The 18,204-nt window shown below is 41.9% G+C and overlaps 1 protein-coding gene across 1 annotated transcript in view; it reads left to right on the plus strand.

Annotated features, from left to right (window-relative positions):
* The window catches only part of LOC131950168 (uncharacterized), a 238,073-nt gene that overhangs the window by 108,956 nt on the left and 110,913 nt on the right, over nucleotides 1–18,204 (plus strand). The window contains exons 6-8 of the mRNA XM_059312221.1: nucleotides 3,315–3,505; nucleotides 8,243–9,148; nucleotides 16,053–16,299. Coding sequence (XP_059168204.1) covers nucleotides 3,315–3,505; nucleotides 8,243–9,148; nucleotides 16,053–16,299 — 1,344 coding nt within the window. The remainder of the gene's footprint in view (nucleotides 1–3,314; nucleotides 3,506–8,242; nucleotides 9,149–16,052; nucleotides 16,300–18,204) is intronic.

Raw genomic sequence — 18,204 nt, forward strand, 5'->3', positions numbered from 1 at the left:
ATCATTATAGTCATCACCATCATCATTATAATCATCATCACCACCACCACCATCACCATCCCTTCAGTAGAATGCCATAGTAATCCCGCCATACCTCTGTATTTGACCTGTTCTCCTAAGTTGGTCCATGACACAAACATGAAAGTAAATATTTCAAACAAAAATTTCAGTATAACTCCATAGGCACCAGCCGTAATGATTGTAATTTGTGTTTCTTTGAGTCTCCCAAACTCACCTATTATTGTCTTCTAACGTATCTGTCATTACCGTCCAAATAAACATATCTGTAAGTGTAAGCAGAGATCAGACAAGTGCTGATAGTTTGTGTTGCGAGATTTACAAATGTACTATTATAAACGAGACGATAGCCTGTGTCAGAGATCATAGACAAGTTGATGAAGTTTCTGATTGTAGCCAGGATCTCTTGATGAAGTTTCTGATTGTAGCCAGGATCTCTCTTGTACTCTTGTATGTTGACCGCCATCTCTGCCCAGCCGTGTGCCAGCCAATGATATTCATTCAATTAACCACCTGACTGCTCTAATTATTTCTTCTGCGTCGAGAATTTTGTTGTGCCTGATGTAAATATCGTGTCCAGCGACCGTCCAGCGACCGTCCAGCGACCGTCCAGACCGTAGAATGAACACGAACCGTATTTGGAATATTGACCGTACCTTGACCATCGACTGACTTGCCATCTAGAGACCATCGACCAACAACTGACCATCGACCGACAACTGACCATCGACCGACAACTGACCATCGACCGACAACTGACCATCGACCAACAACTGACCATCGACCAACAACTGACTATCGACCAATAACTGACCATTGACTGACCTGCCTTCTAGTGACCATCGACCATCCACTAAAATTTGACCTTCCACTGACCATCGACCGTCCACTGACCATCGACCGTCTACTGACCATCGACCGTCTACTGACCATCGACCGTCCACTGACCATCGACCGTCTACTGACCATCGACCGTCTACTGACCATCGACCGTCTACTGACCATCGACCGTCCACTGACCATCGACCGTCCACTGACCATCGACCGTCTACTGACCATCGACCGTCTACTGACCATCGACCGTCCACTGACCATCGACCGTCCACTGACCATCGACCGTCCACAGACCATCTGCTCTAATTTCCTATCAGTGGATAGTGGTCAGCAGGGAGGGCCATACAAGAAGCGCCACTATAACCAATAATCCAATGCCCCAGATACCCAATCCAAGAATATCCCCACCGAAATCACGTGACAACCCTCAGTAAACAAACACGGGGCATGACCACGTGACATGGTCACCGGATCACGGCGCATTTCCCGCCTGTCTCAAGTCAACATTTCTCTTGTATTGGTCATCTGAAATATCGGCATGTTTTGGTCAGTCAACACTTGTTTTGGTCGGTCAACATTTCTTTTGTTTTGTTAGGTCAACATTTCTTTTGTTTTGGTCGGTCAACATTTCTCTTGTTTTGGTCGGTCAACATTTCTCTTGTTTTGGTCAGTCAACATTTCTCTTGTTTTGGTCATCTGAAATATCGGCTTGTACGGTAAAACTGACTGGAAAACATGGTGTACAATATCTACACGCCAATTTGGTTTTTAGTTAATTTAATTGCATTATTACAGCTTTATTTATTAAGCCTATGCTAGGTACCAATAAAAGCTGAGTGACGAAATTTGTGTAGAGGTCAAGCGCTCTATCTCTCAACTTTACATGTTTAAACCCAGGTATCACAGATTTAGTTGAACTCTACTTCATCTACCTTGCCTCGATTAACTAGTAAAAGACAAAGTAAATTAAAATGCAAGATAACCGTTAGCGGTCTTTGAACTTGATTATTTCCATCACTCTACTTTACCTATAACAGTTATTGATACGGGAGCCCGACGTTTTCCCGAAAGACACTTGCCCGAATGCCGTTTGCCCGAAGGCCGATTTCCCGAATGGACACTTGCCCGAATGCGACAAATACACGAATGGACACTTGTCCGAATGGACAAATGCCCGAAAGCTACTTGCCCGAAGGCCGTTTGCCCGAAATAACATGGTAAATAACAAGTTGGGGTATTGGGGGTAATCATTTTATATTGTGTTACTGTGTATAACTAAAGAATATGGCAACGTTGTGTAACACTACCTTTGATATTTCTTTACTCATATTTTTTTATTTCAAAGTTTGACCACTAGAATGAGAATGTCATGTTGTGCACATTGACACCCTGTTGTTTCATTTTTTTTCTTGTCATTGCAAAATAAAGATGTAAACATAAATAATCTTCTATAAACAGCTCACATATACATGATTAAAAGACAGATCTTACCAATCCCATAGACTGACCTAATACAAAGCCCTAGTTTCACATAGACTGACGTACATCGATCCCTTGTTTCACATAGAATGACGTACATCAATCCCTTGTTTTACATTGATGTACATCAATCCCTTGTTCTACATAGACTAACGCACACCAATCCCTTGTTTTACATAGACTGACGTACATAAATCCCTTGTTTCACATAGACTGACGTACATCAATCCCTTGTTTCACATAGACTCACGTACATCAATCCCTTGTTTCACATAGACTCACGTACATCAATCCCTTGTTTCACATAGACTGACGTACATCAATCCCTTGTTTCACATAGACTGGCGTACATCAATCCCTTGTTTCACATAGACTACATCAATCCCTTGTTTTACATAGACTGACGTAAATCAATCCCTTGTTTCACATAGACTGATGTATATCAATCCCTTGTTTCACATAGACTGACGTACATCAATCCCTTGTTTCACATAGACTACATCAATCCCTTGTTTCACATAGACTGACGTAAATCAATCCCTTGTTTCATATAGACTGACGTATATAAATCCCTTGTTTCACATAGACTGACGTACATCAATCCCTTGTTTCACATAGACTGACGTACATCAATCCCTTGGTTCACATAGACTTATGTACATCAATCCCTTGTTTCACATAGACTGACGTACATCAATCCCTTGTTTTACATAGACTACATCAATCCCTTGTTTCACATAGACTGACGTAAATCAATCCCTTGTTTCATATAGACTGACGTATATAAATCCCTTGTTTCACATAGACTGACGTACATCAATCCCTTGTTTCACATAGACTACATCAATCCCTTGTTTCACATAGACTAAATCAATCCCTTGTTTCACATAAACTGACGTACATCAATCCCTTGTTTCACATAGACTACATCAATCCCTTGTTTCACATAGACTGACGTACATCAATCCCTTGTTTTCTCACAGAAAGATCTTCTAGCGAGGAGGCTGAGAGGTCCCTACACATACTGGTCAAGTTGGCCTCTAACTGGGAGTGTGTACCTACCATGCTGGACAGTCTACTTCCGTACATGCGCAATCTGCTGCCTGTCATTGAGCAGTTGGAGGCACCGGCGGTGGAGAAATCAATCAATGAGCTGTTCAATCAACTCATTCAGGTGGGTACAGTGGTCGTTTAGCACCTCAGGTGGGTACAATGGTCGTTTAGCACCTCAGGTGGGTACAATGGTCGTTTAGCACCTCAGGTGGGTACAGTGGTCGTTTAGCACCTCAGGTGGGTACAATGGTCGTTTAGCACCTCAGGTGGGTACAATGGTCGTTTAGCACCTCAGGTGGGTACAATGGTCGTTTAGCACCTCAGGTGGGTACAATGGTCGTTTAGCACCTCAGGTGGGTACAATGGTCGTTTAGCACCTCAGGTGGGTACAATGGTCGTTAAGCACCTCAGGTAGGTACAATGGTCGTTTAGCACCTCAGGTGGGTACAATGGCTCAGGTGGGTACAATGGTCGTTTAGCACCTCAGGTGGGTACAATGGTCGTTTAGCACCTCAGGTGGGTACAATGGTCGTTTAGCTCCTCAGGTGGGTACAATGGTCGTTTAGCACCTCAGGTTGGGTACAATGGTCGTTTAGCACCTCAGGTGGGTACAATGGCTCAGGTGGGTACAATGGTCGTTTAGCACCTCAGGTGGGTACAATGGTCGTTTAGCACCTCAGGTGGGTACAATGGTCGTTTAGCACCTCAGGTGGGTACAATGGTCGTTTAGCGCCTCAGGTAGGTACAATGGTCGTTTAGCACCTCAGGTGGGTACAATGGTCGTTTAGCACCTCAGGTGGGTACAATGGCTCAGGTGGGTACAATGGTCGTTTAGCACCTCAGGTGGGTACAATGGTCGTTTAGCACCTCAGGTGGGTACAATGGTCGTTTAGCTCCTCAGGTGGGTACAATGGTCGTTTAGCACCTCAGGTGGGTACAATGGTCGTTTAGCACCTCAGGTGGGTACAATGGTCGTTTAGCACCTCAGGTAGTACAATGGTCGTTTAGCACCTCAGGTGGGTACAATGGCTCAGGTGGGTACAATGGTCGTTTAGCGCCTCAGGTGGGTACAATGGTCGTTTAGCACCTCAGGTGGGTACAATGGTCGTTTAGCACCTCAGGTGGGTACAATGGTCGTTTAGCGCCTCAGGTGGGTACAATGGTCGTTTAGCACCTCAGGTGGGTACAATGGCTCAGGTGGGTACAATGGTCGTTTAGCACCTCAGGTGGGTACAATGGTCGTTTAGCACCTCAGGTGGGTGCAATGGTCGTTTAGCACCTCAGGTGGGTACAATGGTCGTTTAGCGCCCCAGGTGGGTACAATGGTCGTTTAGCGCCAGTGCAGTTTGGTCGGTGGTGTGTAATGGTCTCTTGGAGCTACTTCAGCTCTGTCAATATTGTGCAATGGTCTGTTTTGGTCAATACAAATCGGTTGATATTGTGCAATGGTCTGTTTTGGTCAATACAAATCGGTCGATATTGTGCAATGGTCTGTTTTGGTCAATACAAATCGGTCGATATTGTGCAATGGTCTGTTTTGGTCAATACAAATCGGTCGATATTGTGCAATGGTCTGTTTTGGTCAATACAAATCGGTCGATATTGTGCAATGGTCTGTTTTGGTCAATACAAATCGGTCGATATTGTGCAATGGTCTGTTTTGGTCAATACAATTCGGTCGATATTGTGCAATGGTCTGTTTTGGTCAATACAAATCGGTCGATATTGTGCAATGGTCTGTTTTGGTCAATACAAATCGGTCGATATTGTGCAATGGTCTGTTTTGGTCAATACAAATCGGTCGATATTGTGCAATGGTCTGTTTTGGTCAATACAAATCGGTCGATATTGTGCAATGGTCTGTTTTGGTCAATACAAATCGGTCGATATTGTGCAATGGTCTGTTTTGGTCAATACAAATCGGTCGATATTGTGCAATGGTCTGTTTTGGTCAATACAAATCGGTCGATATTGTGCAATGGTCTGTTTTGGTCAATACAAATCGGTCGATATTGTGCAATGGTCTGTTTTGGTCAATACAAATCGGTCGATATTGTGCAATGGTCTGTTTTGGTCAATACAAATCGGTCAATATTGTGCAATGGTCTGTTTTGGTCAATACAAATCGGTCGATATTGTGCAATGGTCTGTTTTGGTCAATACAAATCGGTCGATATTGTGCAATGGTCTGTTTTGGTCAATACAAATCGGTCGATATTATGCAATGGCCGTTAGTTCCAATAAGGGTAATGTTAATTTGGTCCCATTATACAATTTTATTCTCTTTTGTTTCCGTATGAAGTAGATTAAATGGATTAACCTGAATCGAATCGAGACAGAGAAATGTAATCTACCTTTCTAAAAAAAATAATTATTTTCTTCTAAAGCTTCTTATAGCTCAGGCTCATAAAACGCAAGAATGCGATATTTTTTTTTTATATCTGAGTGGAAAGTATGCCGTAAAAATTACAGACATAATTTAACACTTAACCTAGAACTGAAAGTGAGGCTAGCATCTGGTGAATGCCAGGGTAACTGGAAGATTTCAGCCACGGGTTAAACTGTGTAGGGGGGGGGATGAAAGGGGTCTTAGCCTAAAGTTTAAAACTTCTAGTGTATGGGTGGATGAAAGGGGTCCTTGCCTACAGTTTAACATTTCTAGTCTATGGGTGGATGAAAGGGGTCTTAGCCTATAGTTTAAAACTTCTAGTGTATGGGGGGATGAAAGGGGTCTTAGCCTATAGTTTAAAACTTCTAGTGTATGGGTGGATGAAAGGGGTCTTAGCCTATAGTTTAAAACTTCTAGTCTATGGGGGGATGAAAGGGGTCCTTGCCTACAGTTTAAAACTTCTAGTGTATGGGTGGATGAAAGGGGTCCTTGCCTACAGTTTAACATTTCTAGTCTATGGGTGGATGAAAGGGGTCTTAGCCTATAGTTTAAAACTTCTAGTGTATGGGGGGATGAAAGGGGTCTTAGCCTATAGTTTAAAACTTCTAGTGTATGGGTGGATGAAAGGGGTCTTAGCCTATAGTTTAAAACTTCTAGTCTATGGGGGGATGAAAGGGGTCCTTGCCTACAGTTTAAAACTTCTAGTGTATGGGGGGATGAAAGGGGTCCTTGCCTACAGTTTAACATTTCTAGTGTATGGGTGGATGAAAGGGGTCTTAGCCTATAGTTTAAAACTTCTAGTGTATGGGTAGATGAAAGGGGTCCTTGCCTACAGTTTAACATTTCTAGTCTATGGGTGGATGAAAGGGGTCTTAGCCTATAGTTTAAAACTTCTAGTGTATGGGGGGATGAAAGGGGTCTTAGCCTATAGTTTAAAACTTCTAGTGTATGGGTGGATGAAAGGGGTCCTTGCCTACAGTTTAACATTTCTAGTCTATGGGTGGATGAAAGGGGTCCTTGCCTACAGTTTAACATTTCTAGTCTATGGGTGGATGAAATGGGTCTTAGCCTATAGTTTAAAACTTCTAGTCTATGGGTGGATGAAAGGGGTCCTTGCCTACAGTTTAACATTTCTAGTGTATGGGTGGATGAAAGGGGTCTTAGCCTATAGTTTAAAACTTCTAGTGGATGTGTGGATGAAAGGGGTCCTTGCCTATAGTTTAAAATTTCTTGTGTAATGGATGGATTAGAGGAGTCTTTCCTTATAGATTAACACTTTTAAATTGTTATCAGCGTGTTTCGTACCTAATCCTGTTTTTTGTTTTGTAATAAGAAAAACTGACAACAATTATATATATATATATATATATATATATATATATATATATATATATATATATATATATATATATATATATATATATATATATATATATATATATATACATATATATATATATATATACATATATATATATATATATATATATATATATATATATATATATATATATATATATATATATATATATATATATATATATATATTGCTCAAATAAAGACAATTCATATTTAGATTTTGCTACTAAATACAAACAAAACAATAAGACTGATATAGAATAAATGTTCGTGAAATGAAAATGTATAGACAGCAGCGTAGGACCATTATACTTAAACATTCAAACTGGAATTATGTGATAGAATAAAGTGTTAAGTGTTGAAAACGAAATTTCTCGCTTTAAAATAAAAATTGTAATAACCCTCCTGGACCCTATTCTCTTAACGTAAGACCCACACGTGCATTATCTAGGGGCGACGTATAAAGTTGAGTAGTTGAATGGAGGTGTGATGGACTGAATCAAGCCTGTGATGAAGGGCTCAAGTATCGTGGAGCTAGACAGAGCTTAGAGCTGTTGGGTCGTGTTGTCTGGAGCTTAAGATTTTATTTTACTTGGATACATTTTAGACGAGCTCACGTTTTAGTTTTGTTTGGTGACTGCCGGGTGACTGCCGGGTAAAGTCAATACGAAAGGTGACTGAGGTGACTGAGATGGCTTTAGTTATGTAAATTTCCCCTTTCAAACCTGACGGCTTATAGGGCAAGTGAAGTAGAGTTCATCTGTTTCTGTGACCTCGGCATATGAAGAGATGGTGTGGTCAGCACTATGCCCAGCCGCCTTTACTTTCCCTAACGTGAGTAAAGCACCCATCAGAGTTGGGTGGACTTGAACCCGGATTCGAACTCGAGACACATGGGTTAGCAGTCCATCTCTCTACCGCTAGACCACTCCGTCCACCTGTAGTGATGTAGTATCAAATAAACCGGGAGTGATCTCCCCTAAACTTTCTCCAAGGATGGCAACTCGGGATATAGACACTATTTTAAATCCATTTTTAATTACTTAAATCTAACCTTATCCCTAACCCAAACCCTAAACCCTAACCCTAACCTATTTATTTGATCCCCAGACCTGCTACAGCCAGCTGTCTGAGACCTCCACAAACGAGACCAAACATTCCATCTTTCTCGAACTTTCGAAACTTCTGCAAGCCGCCCTGGAGCTGATGCGAGGCAAGCAGAGCCTCCACTTCACCGCCCTCTCCATCATCAACCGCATCATGGATATCTGCATCGTCCACAAGAACTACGACTTCGGGTCCCCCACCTGCCGTCCCGACTCCGACCTCCACGCGACCAGCCCGGAGTTTATCGCCAAAGGGGGCGGGGCTCACTTCGGGGTCCCGACAAAACCCGGGGGTCGGGAACAGTACCCGATTAGATTTCAGTCTCACGCGCACCCACACACGGGATTATGCAGCAGGTTGAGTAGCTCAGACGAATCGTCAACGGCAAGTTTTATCGGAACCTCCTCTAAAGGGCTTTCATCTTCCTTCACGCCCACCTCCAGCAGCGCCGCCGCCACAAACACCCACACGCCCTCCTCCTCTACGGCACCCTCTGCGCCTGCGCCGAGTTCTGTGACGTGTTCCTCCACGCTCAACCGGATATCCTCCCTCCACAAGCGGCGCGCCAGCCAACCGTCGCACGAACAACATCCGCCAAACGGATGTGAAGACGACGACCCTTCCAAAACGGCTGTCGTCCGGACTCCTCTGGAAATCTTACTCTCGCTTGACCCGAGTCAAATTGTATCCTGCTTGCACAACAACATCACCATGCACAAACGGATCATCGGCACGCGGCACAAATGCACGCCCAGCGTCAGACAGAGACACTGTACTCACCACTGCTTGCAGATTCTCAGCGCTAGAGTACTCACCCTCATGTGCCACAGTGCGCATGTGCAGCACAAATTAGTCACCAGGGGGCATCTCAAAATGTTAGTGGAGGCCCTGGATCCTAACCATGACCCGGTAAGTGCACTCCCCACCCCAGCTATCAATCTTCAGAGTCTGCCCCTCCCCCCAGGGGATTACTGGGAACTTCCGGTGTGTTATGTAATAGGTTTAGTCTCTGGTAATTAAAGGCTCGACTTGTCATTGGTCGAACCCGTTACTAGAGCTACGGGCACAACACGGCAGACATACTGCATTAGCGCTTGAGTTTTGTTACAAACATATGCGATCTGCATGCATATATATATATATATGTATATATATATATATATATATATATATATATAATTAGCTGAAGTTGAATGTACCACAGGATAGTTTAAAGGGACACCATTCCCTCCCTAACGTGTAGAAAAACATGAGTGAGCAAACAATTGTGTGCTGGTATTGACCAGTCTAAGAATCTCTAGCAGTCTAGCGTCAATCACATGTCTCATTAGAACACGTTCAATTGATTCTACTGCCAGCCTCAATTCAGATGGGTTTTGTTTTTTTTCTTCTGTACACCACAGCAGAGAAGGTTTACAGTAATGGGCAGCATAAGCACTGGCGTGACAGCACTGACGTGACAACATAAAAACTGGCTTGACAGAATAGGCACTAACGTGACAGTACTAACGTGACAGTACTAACGTGACAGTACTAACGTGACAGTACTAACGTGACAGCACTAACGTGACAGTACTAACGTGACAGCACTAACGTGACAGCACTAACGTGACAACATAGAAACTGGCGTGACAAAATAGGCACTAACGTGACAGTACTAACGTGACATTACTGACGTGACAGCACTAACGTGACAGCACTAACGTGGCAGCACTAACGTGACAGCACTAACGTGACAGCACTAACGTGAAATCACTGACGTGACAGAACTAACGTAACAACACTAAAGTGACATTGCTAACGTGACAGAATAGGCACTGTAGTATTAGCTTTGACGTGACACCGTAAGCACTAACGTAACATCACAAGCAGTGGCGTCACAGCACAACAAACTTACCCTCATACTCTCGCCACACGTACTCATCATATTCCTGTAAATCTGATGTTCTAGTCTGCACAGACTTTAAGACAGACATGACCTAATCACCAGTATCAATCTGTAACCACTGGCGAGATAATTAGTCGGACTCTAATTAAGGTTATTAATACTAGAGTCATCTCCTGATTACACCGTCTTAATATTTTATTAGTCTCACGGAAGTGTGTTGTGTGGGTTGTATACAAGCCTGGTGAAAATGTCTGGGTGGGGTGGGGGTGAGGGGGTAAACTGTACCTTCTAACCGGAATTCTACATAACTGTACCATCCGTTTCAAAAGGACGACAACGGATTTTAAGGTGGTGTCCATAAATGACGTCACTCTACAGCAGATATAGTGTCATACATATGTGGGCAGGGTGTCCACGTATATCACTATACCCTACATTATTATATTAAATAGCAAACTAGTGCGCTCTGATATGTTGTCTCCAAACAAAGCCCGATTATAAAACCTGGGTTATGTTTTATATATGCTACCGTTTAATTTGTAAAATTAACCCAAATTTTTCCAGCTATGTTATTTATTTTAATAACACATCACATTTTACGAGCCGCATCTATGTATATTTTTATTTTATTTTTAAAAACATTTTTAACAAGTGAAATAAACTTTTAAATTTTTTAACAAAGAATTGAAGTTAAATTTTTTTTTACCACGAACTGTACAAGGCCAGTGGTAAACGGCAGGCCTGTGTGACGTCACTGTTCCTAATGGCGCTATTTGCTGCGGGGTAAACAATTGGACGTCTGTTCAGACATTCCTTCACGAGTGAACAGACCACACTAGGAGGGGGTGGGTAGGGAGAGGGTCGAATTTTCTGAAAGCTAGTGCCATTTGAATAACTATTTGCTCTTTAATAATTCATAGAAAACTTTACTTATAATAATTTTTATCACAACTTCAAAAAAAAAATATAGAACTTATTTAAAAACATTTACGTAGGTTACATCGTTTGGGGCCAAAGTTTGTTCCAGGAATCTTTCAGGATGGGGGGGGGGAGTGGAGAGAGAATAGGGGGGGGGGCAAGTCTACCCCCATCTCCCTCCCCTTGAAGAATTAAAAAAAAAAAGTATATAATGTATACAGAACATACAGCGTTCCCCCCGGAGAGTATTAATGCCCCACCCCGGAGTAAATTTTCTGAATAAAACTCATGTCTGTGAATAATGTTGTAACTCATTTTGACCTATTTCTAACTCAGCGATTCCGTTCACTTGCCATGTAAATATTTGTTTGCGCTGACAACGCAAGAATATCCAAGTCTAGTTAAATGATCAATTTTATTAAACATTATGATCGATCTAAAGCACTTTATATTCAATAACAAAAACAAGAGAAAACAGGATCAAAAACTTTCGATCAGGTGATCAGCTAAGGGGCGGTAGTAATTTTTGGTCACCGATGTTTTCACACCGAAGAGATAATCACGAGGTTTAAAGCACATATTTTCTGTCGAATGGGATGTCGACTTCATTTTAGACGAGCGGAAGGGTGAAATAAAATACTCATTGTATTTTAAAAATTAAATATGCACATAATACTTTATTTTTTAAAATTCATACATCTACATAGCTTTTTGATTAGAAAAACTTTGGTCGTTTTGCCAAATTAGTTTTAGATTGCGACGTCATAAAATTATAGAACATTTCTGCAGTGAGTTGATAGAGATTGTGACGTCACAACCGGCAGTTGTCGTGTCACTTGTCGAAGTCGTTTATGACATCATCAAACTACATGAGCTTACTCGGCTGCTTGTAAACAGGGGCGGAACAATAGTGCCGCAAGATCCCGCAATGCTGGGGGGGGGGGGGGGGCACGCCATTTAGGGGCCCATAGCCGACCATAATAAATTTTTTATAGTTAAAAAAAATAATTTTCTTGCATTTTTGACTTGACGGTTAAAGCTTTTGTGAATATAAAAATAGATCATCTACAGTAGTGATGTTATACAGTAGCTAACACATGCTATTGCGTAAAAACTATATACCTGAGCTATAGTGCGAAAGATAGGCAAACGTTCAAAACAGTTATGACTTATTTCCCTTTCTTAAATAGTTAAATAGGTATGCTCATAAGCTCCTTTTAATAAATATGTACTAAACAAAATAAAAAGCAATTACTTCTCATAATTATTTTTAAAAAATACATAGCATAAAATGGAAATTTTTTTAAAATGCATTTAAAAAAAACGATGAGGCCAGAAATGAGTATCCAATGTTATATTCTGTATATATATATATATATATATATATATATATATATATATATATATATATATATATATATATATATATATATATATATATATATATATATATATATATATATATATGTATATATGTATATATATATATATATATATATATATATATATATATATATATATATATATATATATATATATATATATATATATATATATATATATATATATATATATATATATAAATATGGGGGAGGCCCGGAATTTTTTTTTGCGGGGTGGCCCTTTTTTTCTAGTTCCGCCACTGCTTGTAAAGGAGAGATATGCGACTTTGTGGTCTTGTCTAAAGACTGTCTAGTTTTCCTGTTGTCTGAAGACTGTCTCGTTTTCCTGTTGTCTGAAGACTGTCTCGTGTTCCTGTTGTCTGAAGACTGTCTCGTGTTCCTGTTGTCTGAAGACTGTCTTGTATTTGCATTTTTGCTGTGTTATACATTTGTCAAGTTTGGATACCGAGACAATATTTTTTTTAACTTCTCATTAATACTTTCTAAACTCAGGAAACATGACTGAAATGTAGCGTCTAGTAAACACCACTGGATGCGTTCTTCAATACCTCAATCTAACCAGGGACCCACATTAACCTAACCAGGGACCCACATTAACCTAACCAGGGACCCACATTAACCCTACCCAGGGACCCCCATTAACCCTAACCAGGGACCCACATTAAACCTAACCACGGACCCACATTAACCTAACCACGGACCCACAATAACCTAACCAGGGACCCACATTAACCTAACCAGTGACCCACATTAACCTAACCAGTGACCCACCTTAAACCTAACCAGTGACCCACATTTAACCTAACCAGTGACCCACCATAAACCTAACTAGGGACCCACATCAACCTAACCAGGGATCAATAATAACCTAACCAGTGACCCACATTAACCTAACCAGGGACCCACAATAACCTAACCAGTGACCCACCTTAAACCTAACCAGGGACCCACATTAAGACAGTTTCTAGAAGATATCTATTTTTATCCCAAGTTTTTAGAGAAGTGACGCAGTTTGCAGACATATGAATTGTCGATATTTAGCCCACTTTATGGACAAGCGACCTAGATTCTAAGAAAATTAATGACCACGTTTAACTGCAATGTTTGTGCAAAAGCCCTCGAAAAAATAAAACTTTCTGTACAGAATTGCTATATCTAAAAAAAACTGTCTATACCTAAAAACTATCTATTTCTAAAAACGGTCTATTTCTAAAAACTGTCTATATCTAAGAACTGTCTCATGGGCGTAGCAAGGGGGGGGGGGGGGGTGCGGGGGGTGCGGACCGCACCGGGTGACACCATTAAGTGCCGCACCGGGTGACACCCGACCTCGCTACGCCACTGAACTGTCTATATCTAAGAACTGTCTATATCTGACCTAATTTCGTGCCCAGAGCCCCGTATGCCCAAAGTGTGACCTTGCTCAGGGACGTCTTGTGGTGTCTTGTCTTACATTAAACACAGGAGCCGGTAATCCCTTTAGGATACTGGGACCTTATGGCGATCGTCTATTCCTCGGGGGGGGGGGGGGGGGATGCATATCTCGTCATCTGATGCCGAGTTACGTTACGTGAGTTTAATAATAACAATGGGATTAGCCGTACCCTGGGTCGTGAGAGATGGTCTCTGTAGGGTTGCTGACTCATCGTTTTTTGACCACTAATTTGAGCATTTAGATGTGAAGGTCAGTGACATAGTTTTTTGACCACTAAACATTTAGATGTGAAGGTCATTGACATAGTTTTTTGACCACTAAATATTTAGATGTGAAGGTCATTGACATAGTTTTTTGACCACTAATTTGGGCATTTAGATGTGAAGGTCAGTGAAATAGTTTTTTGACCACTAATTTGAGCATTTCGATGTGAAGGTCATTGACAGTTTTTTGACCACTAATTTGGACATTTAGATGTGAAGGTCAGTGACAGTTTTTTGACCACTAAACATTTAGATGTGAAGGTCATTGACAGTTTTTTGACCACTAATTAGGGCATTTAGATGTGAAAGTCAGTGACTCATAGTTTTTTTACCACTAATTTGGACATTTAGATGTGAAGGTCAGTGACAGTTTTTTGACCACTAAACATTTCGATGTGAAGGTCATTGACATAGTTTTTTGACCACTAATTTGGGCATTTAGATGTGAAGGTCAGTGAAATAGTTTTTTGACCACTAATTTGAGCATTTCGATGTGAAGGTCAGTGACTCATAGTTTTTTGACCACTAATTTGAGCATTTAGATGTGAAGGTCAATGACTCAATGGAGTTTAAATGGTCCAATTTAATTAGTAATTTGGATATAACTTGACCAACGAATCGTTGGGGGTCAGTAGTTAGTCATTTGGCTGTTTGTCATGACTTTATCTAGCTATGTAAATAATCTGTATGAATTTCGCTAGACTAAAGATCAATTAAGCTTAGATTCGTGTTTGACTAATGAATTAATACAATGGTACGAATTAAGTATTTTCTTAACGTTGTATCATATATTTAGCATATTATTTTCTTTTCATTTAATTTCCAACACCCGTGTTTATTTTTAATCTTTTTCTATTTCGGTCTTTAATATTTGATAAACACAGCGATTTGTTCCTTAAATACATGTCCAATTTCATTCACATTTCATGTTGCTCCTCTTATATTATCTCTTCTATTATTCCAGCAACTTCTCTTATATTGTCTTTTCTATTATTTCACCAACTTCTCTTATATTGTTTCTTCTATTATTCCACCAACTTCTCTTATATTGTCTTTCCTAATATTCCAACAACTTCTCTTATATTGTCTATCCTATTGTTCAACAACTTCTCTTATATTGTCTCTTCTATTATTCCAGCAACTTCTCTTATATTGTCTTTTCTATTATTTCACCAACTTCTCTTATATTGTCTCTTCTATTATTCCACCAACTTCTCTTATATTGTCTTTTCTATTATTCCACCAACTTCTCTTATATTGTCTCCTCTATTATTCCACCAACTTCTCTTATATTGTCTCTCCTATTGTCCAACAACTTCTCTTATATTATCTCTTCTATTATTCCAACGACTTCTCTTATATTGTCTCTCCTATTGTCCAACAACTTCTCTTATATTATCTCTTCTATTATTCCAGCGACTTCTCTTATATTATCTTTTCTATTATTCCAGCGACTTCTCTTATATTGTCTCTTCTATTATTCCAACAACTTCTCTTATATTGTCTCTTCTATTATTCCAACAACTTCTCTTATATTGTCTCTTCTATTATTCCAACAACTTCTCTTATATTGTCTTTTCTATTATTCCAACAACTTCTCTTATATTGTCTCTTCTATTATTCCAACAACTTCTCTTATATTGTCTCTTCTATTATTCCAACAACTTCTCTTATATTGTCTCTTCTATTATTCCAACAACTTCTCTTATATTGTCTTTTCTATTATTCCAACAACTTCTCTTATATTGTCTTTTCTATTATTCCAACAACTTCTCTTATATTGTCTCTTCTATTATTCCAACAACTTCTCTTATATTGTCTTTTCTATTATTCCAACAACTTCTCTTATATTGTCTCTCCTATTATTCCAGTAATTTCTCTTATATTATCTCCTCTATTCTTCCAGCAACTTCTCTGCCTGTTGCTCCAAGCACTGGCCTGTGTTGCCATGACACCCGCCTACCACTCCGCCCTCTCCGACGCCGACGTGGCCGATATGCTGATGCAGCTGCTGCTGCCGTCGGACGAGTGGTACTACACCAACCACAGCACTAAGTACGCCAAGTATGTCAAGTACCACGCCGCCAGGATCCTGGTCTACATGGGGCTCTTCCACAAGCTGGGGGGTCGGGTCGACATCTTCGACAGGAGGCGTAAGTTGTTCCACAATAATAGGGGTGGGGGCAGGGGGGGGGGGGGGGGGGGGGTCGGGTCGACATCTTCGACAGGAGGCGTAAGTAGTTTCACAAGATGGGGGTGGGGGCAGGGGGGGGGGGTCGGGTCGACATCTTCGACAGGAGGCGTAAGTAGTTTCACAAGATGTGGGTGGGGGTGGGGGTGGAGGCAGGGGGGGGGGGGTGTCGGGTCGACATCTTTGTGGACATCTTCGACAGGAGGCGTAAGTAGTTCTAAGAGATGGGGGTGGGGGCAGGGGGGGGGGTCGGGTCGACATCTTTGACAGGAGGCGTAAGTAGTTCCACAAGATGGGGGTGGGGGCAGGGGGGGGGGGGTCGGGTCGACATCTTCGACAGGAGGCGTAAGTGGTTCCACAAGATGGGGGTGGGGGCAGGGGGGGTGTCGGGTCGACATCTTCGACAGGAGGCGTACGTAGTTTCACAAGATGGGGGTGGGGGCAGGGGGGGGTCGGGTCGACATCTTTGACAGGAGGCGTAAGTAGTTCCACAAGATGGGGGTGGGGGCAGGGGGGGGGGGGGGTCGGGTCGACATCTTCGACAGGAGGCGTAAGTGGTTACACAAAATGGGGTTGGGGGGGGGGTGGACATCTTCGACAGGAGGCGTAAGTAGTTCCACAAGATGGGGGTGGGGGCAGGGGGGGGGGGGTGTCGGGTCGACATCTTTGTGGACATCTTCGACAGGAGGCGTAAGTAGTTCTAAGAGATGGGGGTGGGGGCAGGGGGGGTCGGGTCGACATCTTTGACAGAAGGCGTAAGTAGTTCCACAAGATGGGGGTGGGGTGTGGGGGCAGGGGTTGGGGAGGTGTGGACATCTTCGACAGGAGGCGTAAGTAGTTCTACAAGATGGGGATGGGGGCAGGGGGGGTCGGGTCGACATCTTTGACAGAAGGCGTAAATAGTTCCACATGATGTATGTGGGGGGTGTGGGGGGTGGACATCTTTGACATGAGGCTTAAGTGGTTACACAGAATGGGGGTGGGGGCAGGGGGGTGGGGGTGGACATCTACGACAGGAGGCGTAAGTAGTTCCACAAGATGGGGTGGGGGCAGGGGGGTGGGGAGGTGTGGACATATTCGACAGGAGGCGTAAATAGTGGGGGGGGGGGTTAAGGTTTTTTATCAGTTTTTTTTCTTCTTTTTTTTTTGAGTCTTTTTAGAATTATAGACGTTTTTTTCTCGGGTGATTTTAAAGACAAAAACGTAAGCCTCCAAGTCTTTTTTTTTTTTTTTGTAGGCTTTTTTGGACTTTTTCATAAAAGTATGTGTTTTCTGTCTGTTTGGTATTGTTCGTTGATGCTCCATTTCATCTTAGCAAAACGGAAGTTTTTTGTTGGTTCATTTTTCACAGCCATCAGGAAATTCCCGTTTTTGACAGTCATTTTTCTTTCCTAAAAAGGCAGTTCCGTTTGTACATCTAACGCGGGAGTTAGGTTTTATACAGCCTTCGGGAAGTTCCATTGTTCGAGATGACGGGAAATTCCGATTTAAGAAGAAACATGAAAGAGTTTAAGAATGGTTATGTAAATGATGGTGAACTTGAATCGATTTATCTGAAAATGGGTTTGACACGGCTGTTCATAAACTACCTGAGGTCAGACACACCGCTATTGATCTGTGACACAGGGGATGGTAGATGTGTGACAACGGGGAGGGATGGGGGATGGTGTGACTACAGGGAGGGGTGGGGATGGTGTGACAACGGTGAGGGGTGGGGATGGTGTGGCAACGGGGAGGGGTGGGGATGGTGTGGCAACGGGGAGGGGATATGGATGGTAGAGTTATGCAAATAACAATATGCGCTCAGCCGCGGCAATACCAAATTAAGCCATTGTCTTCTACATACGATACTTAATCACATATTGAA

This window comes from Physella acuta, unplaced genomic scaffold, assembly GCF_028476545.2.
Source record: "Physella acuta isolate Inbredline_101_S28 unplaced genomic scaffold, ASM2847654v3 ptg000741l, whole genome shotgun sequence".
In the NCBI taxonomy this organism is placed as follows: domain Eukaryota; kingdom Metazoa; phylum Mollusca; class Gastropoda; family Physidae; genus Physella; species Physella acuta.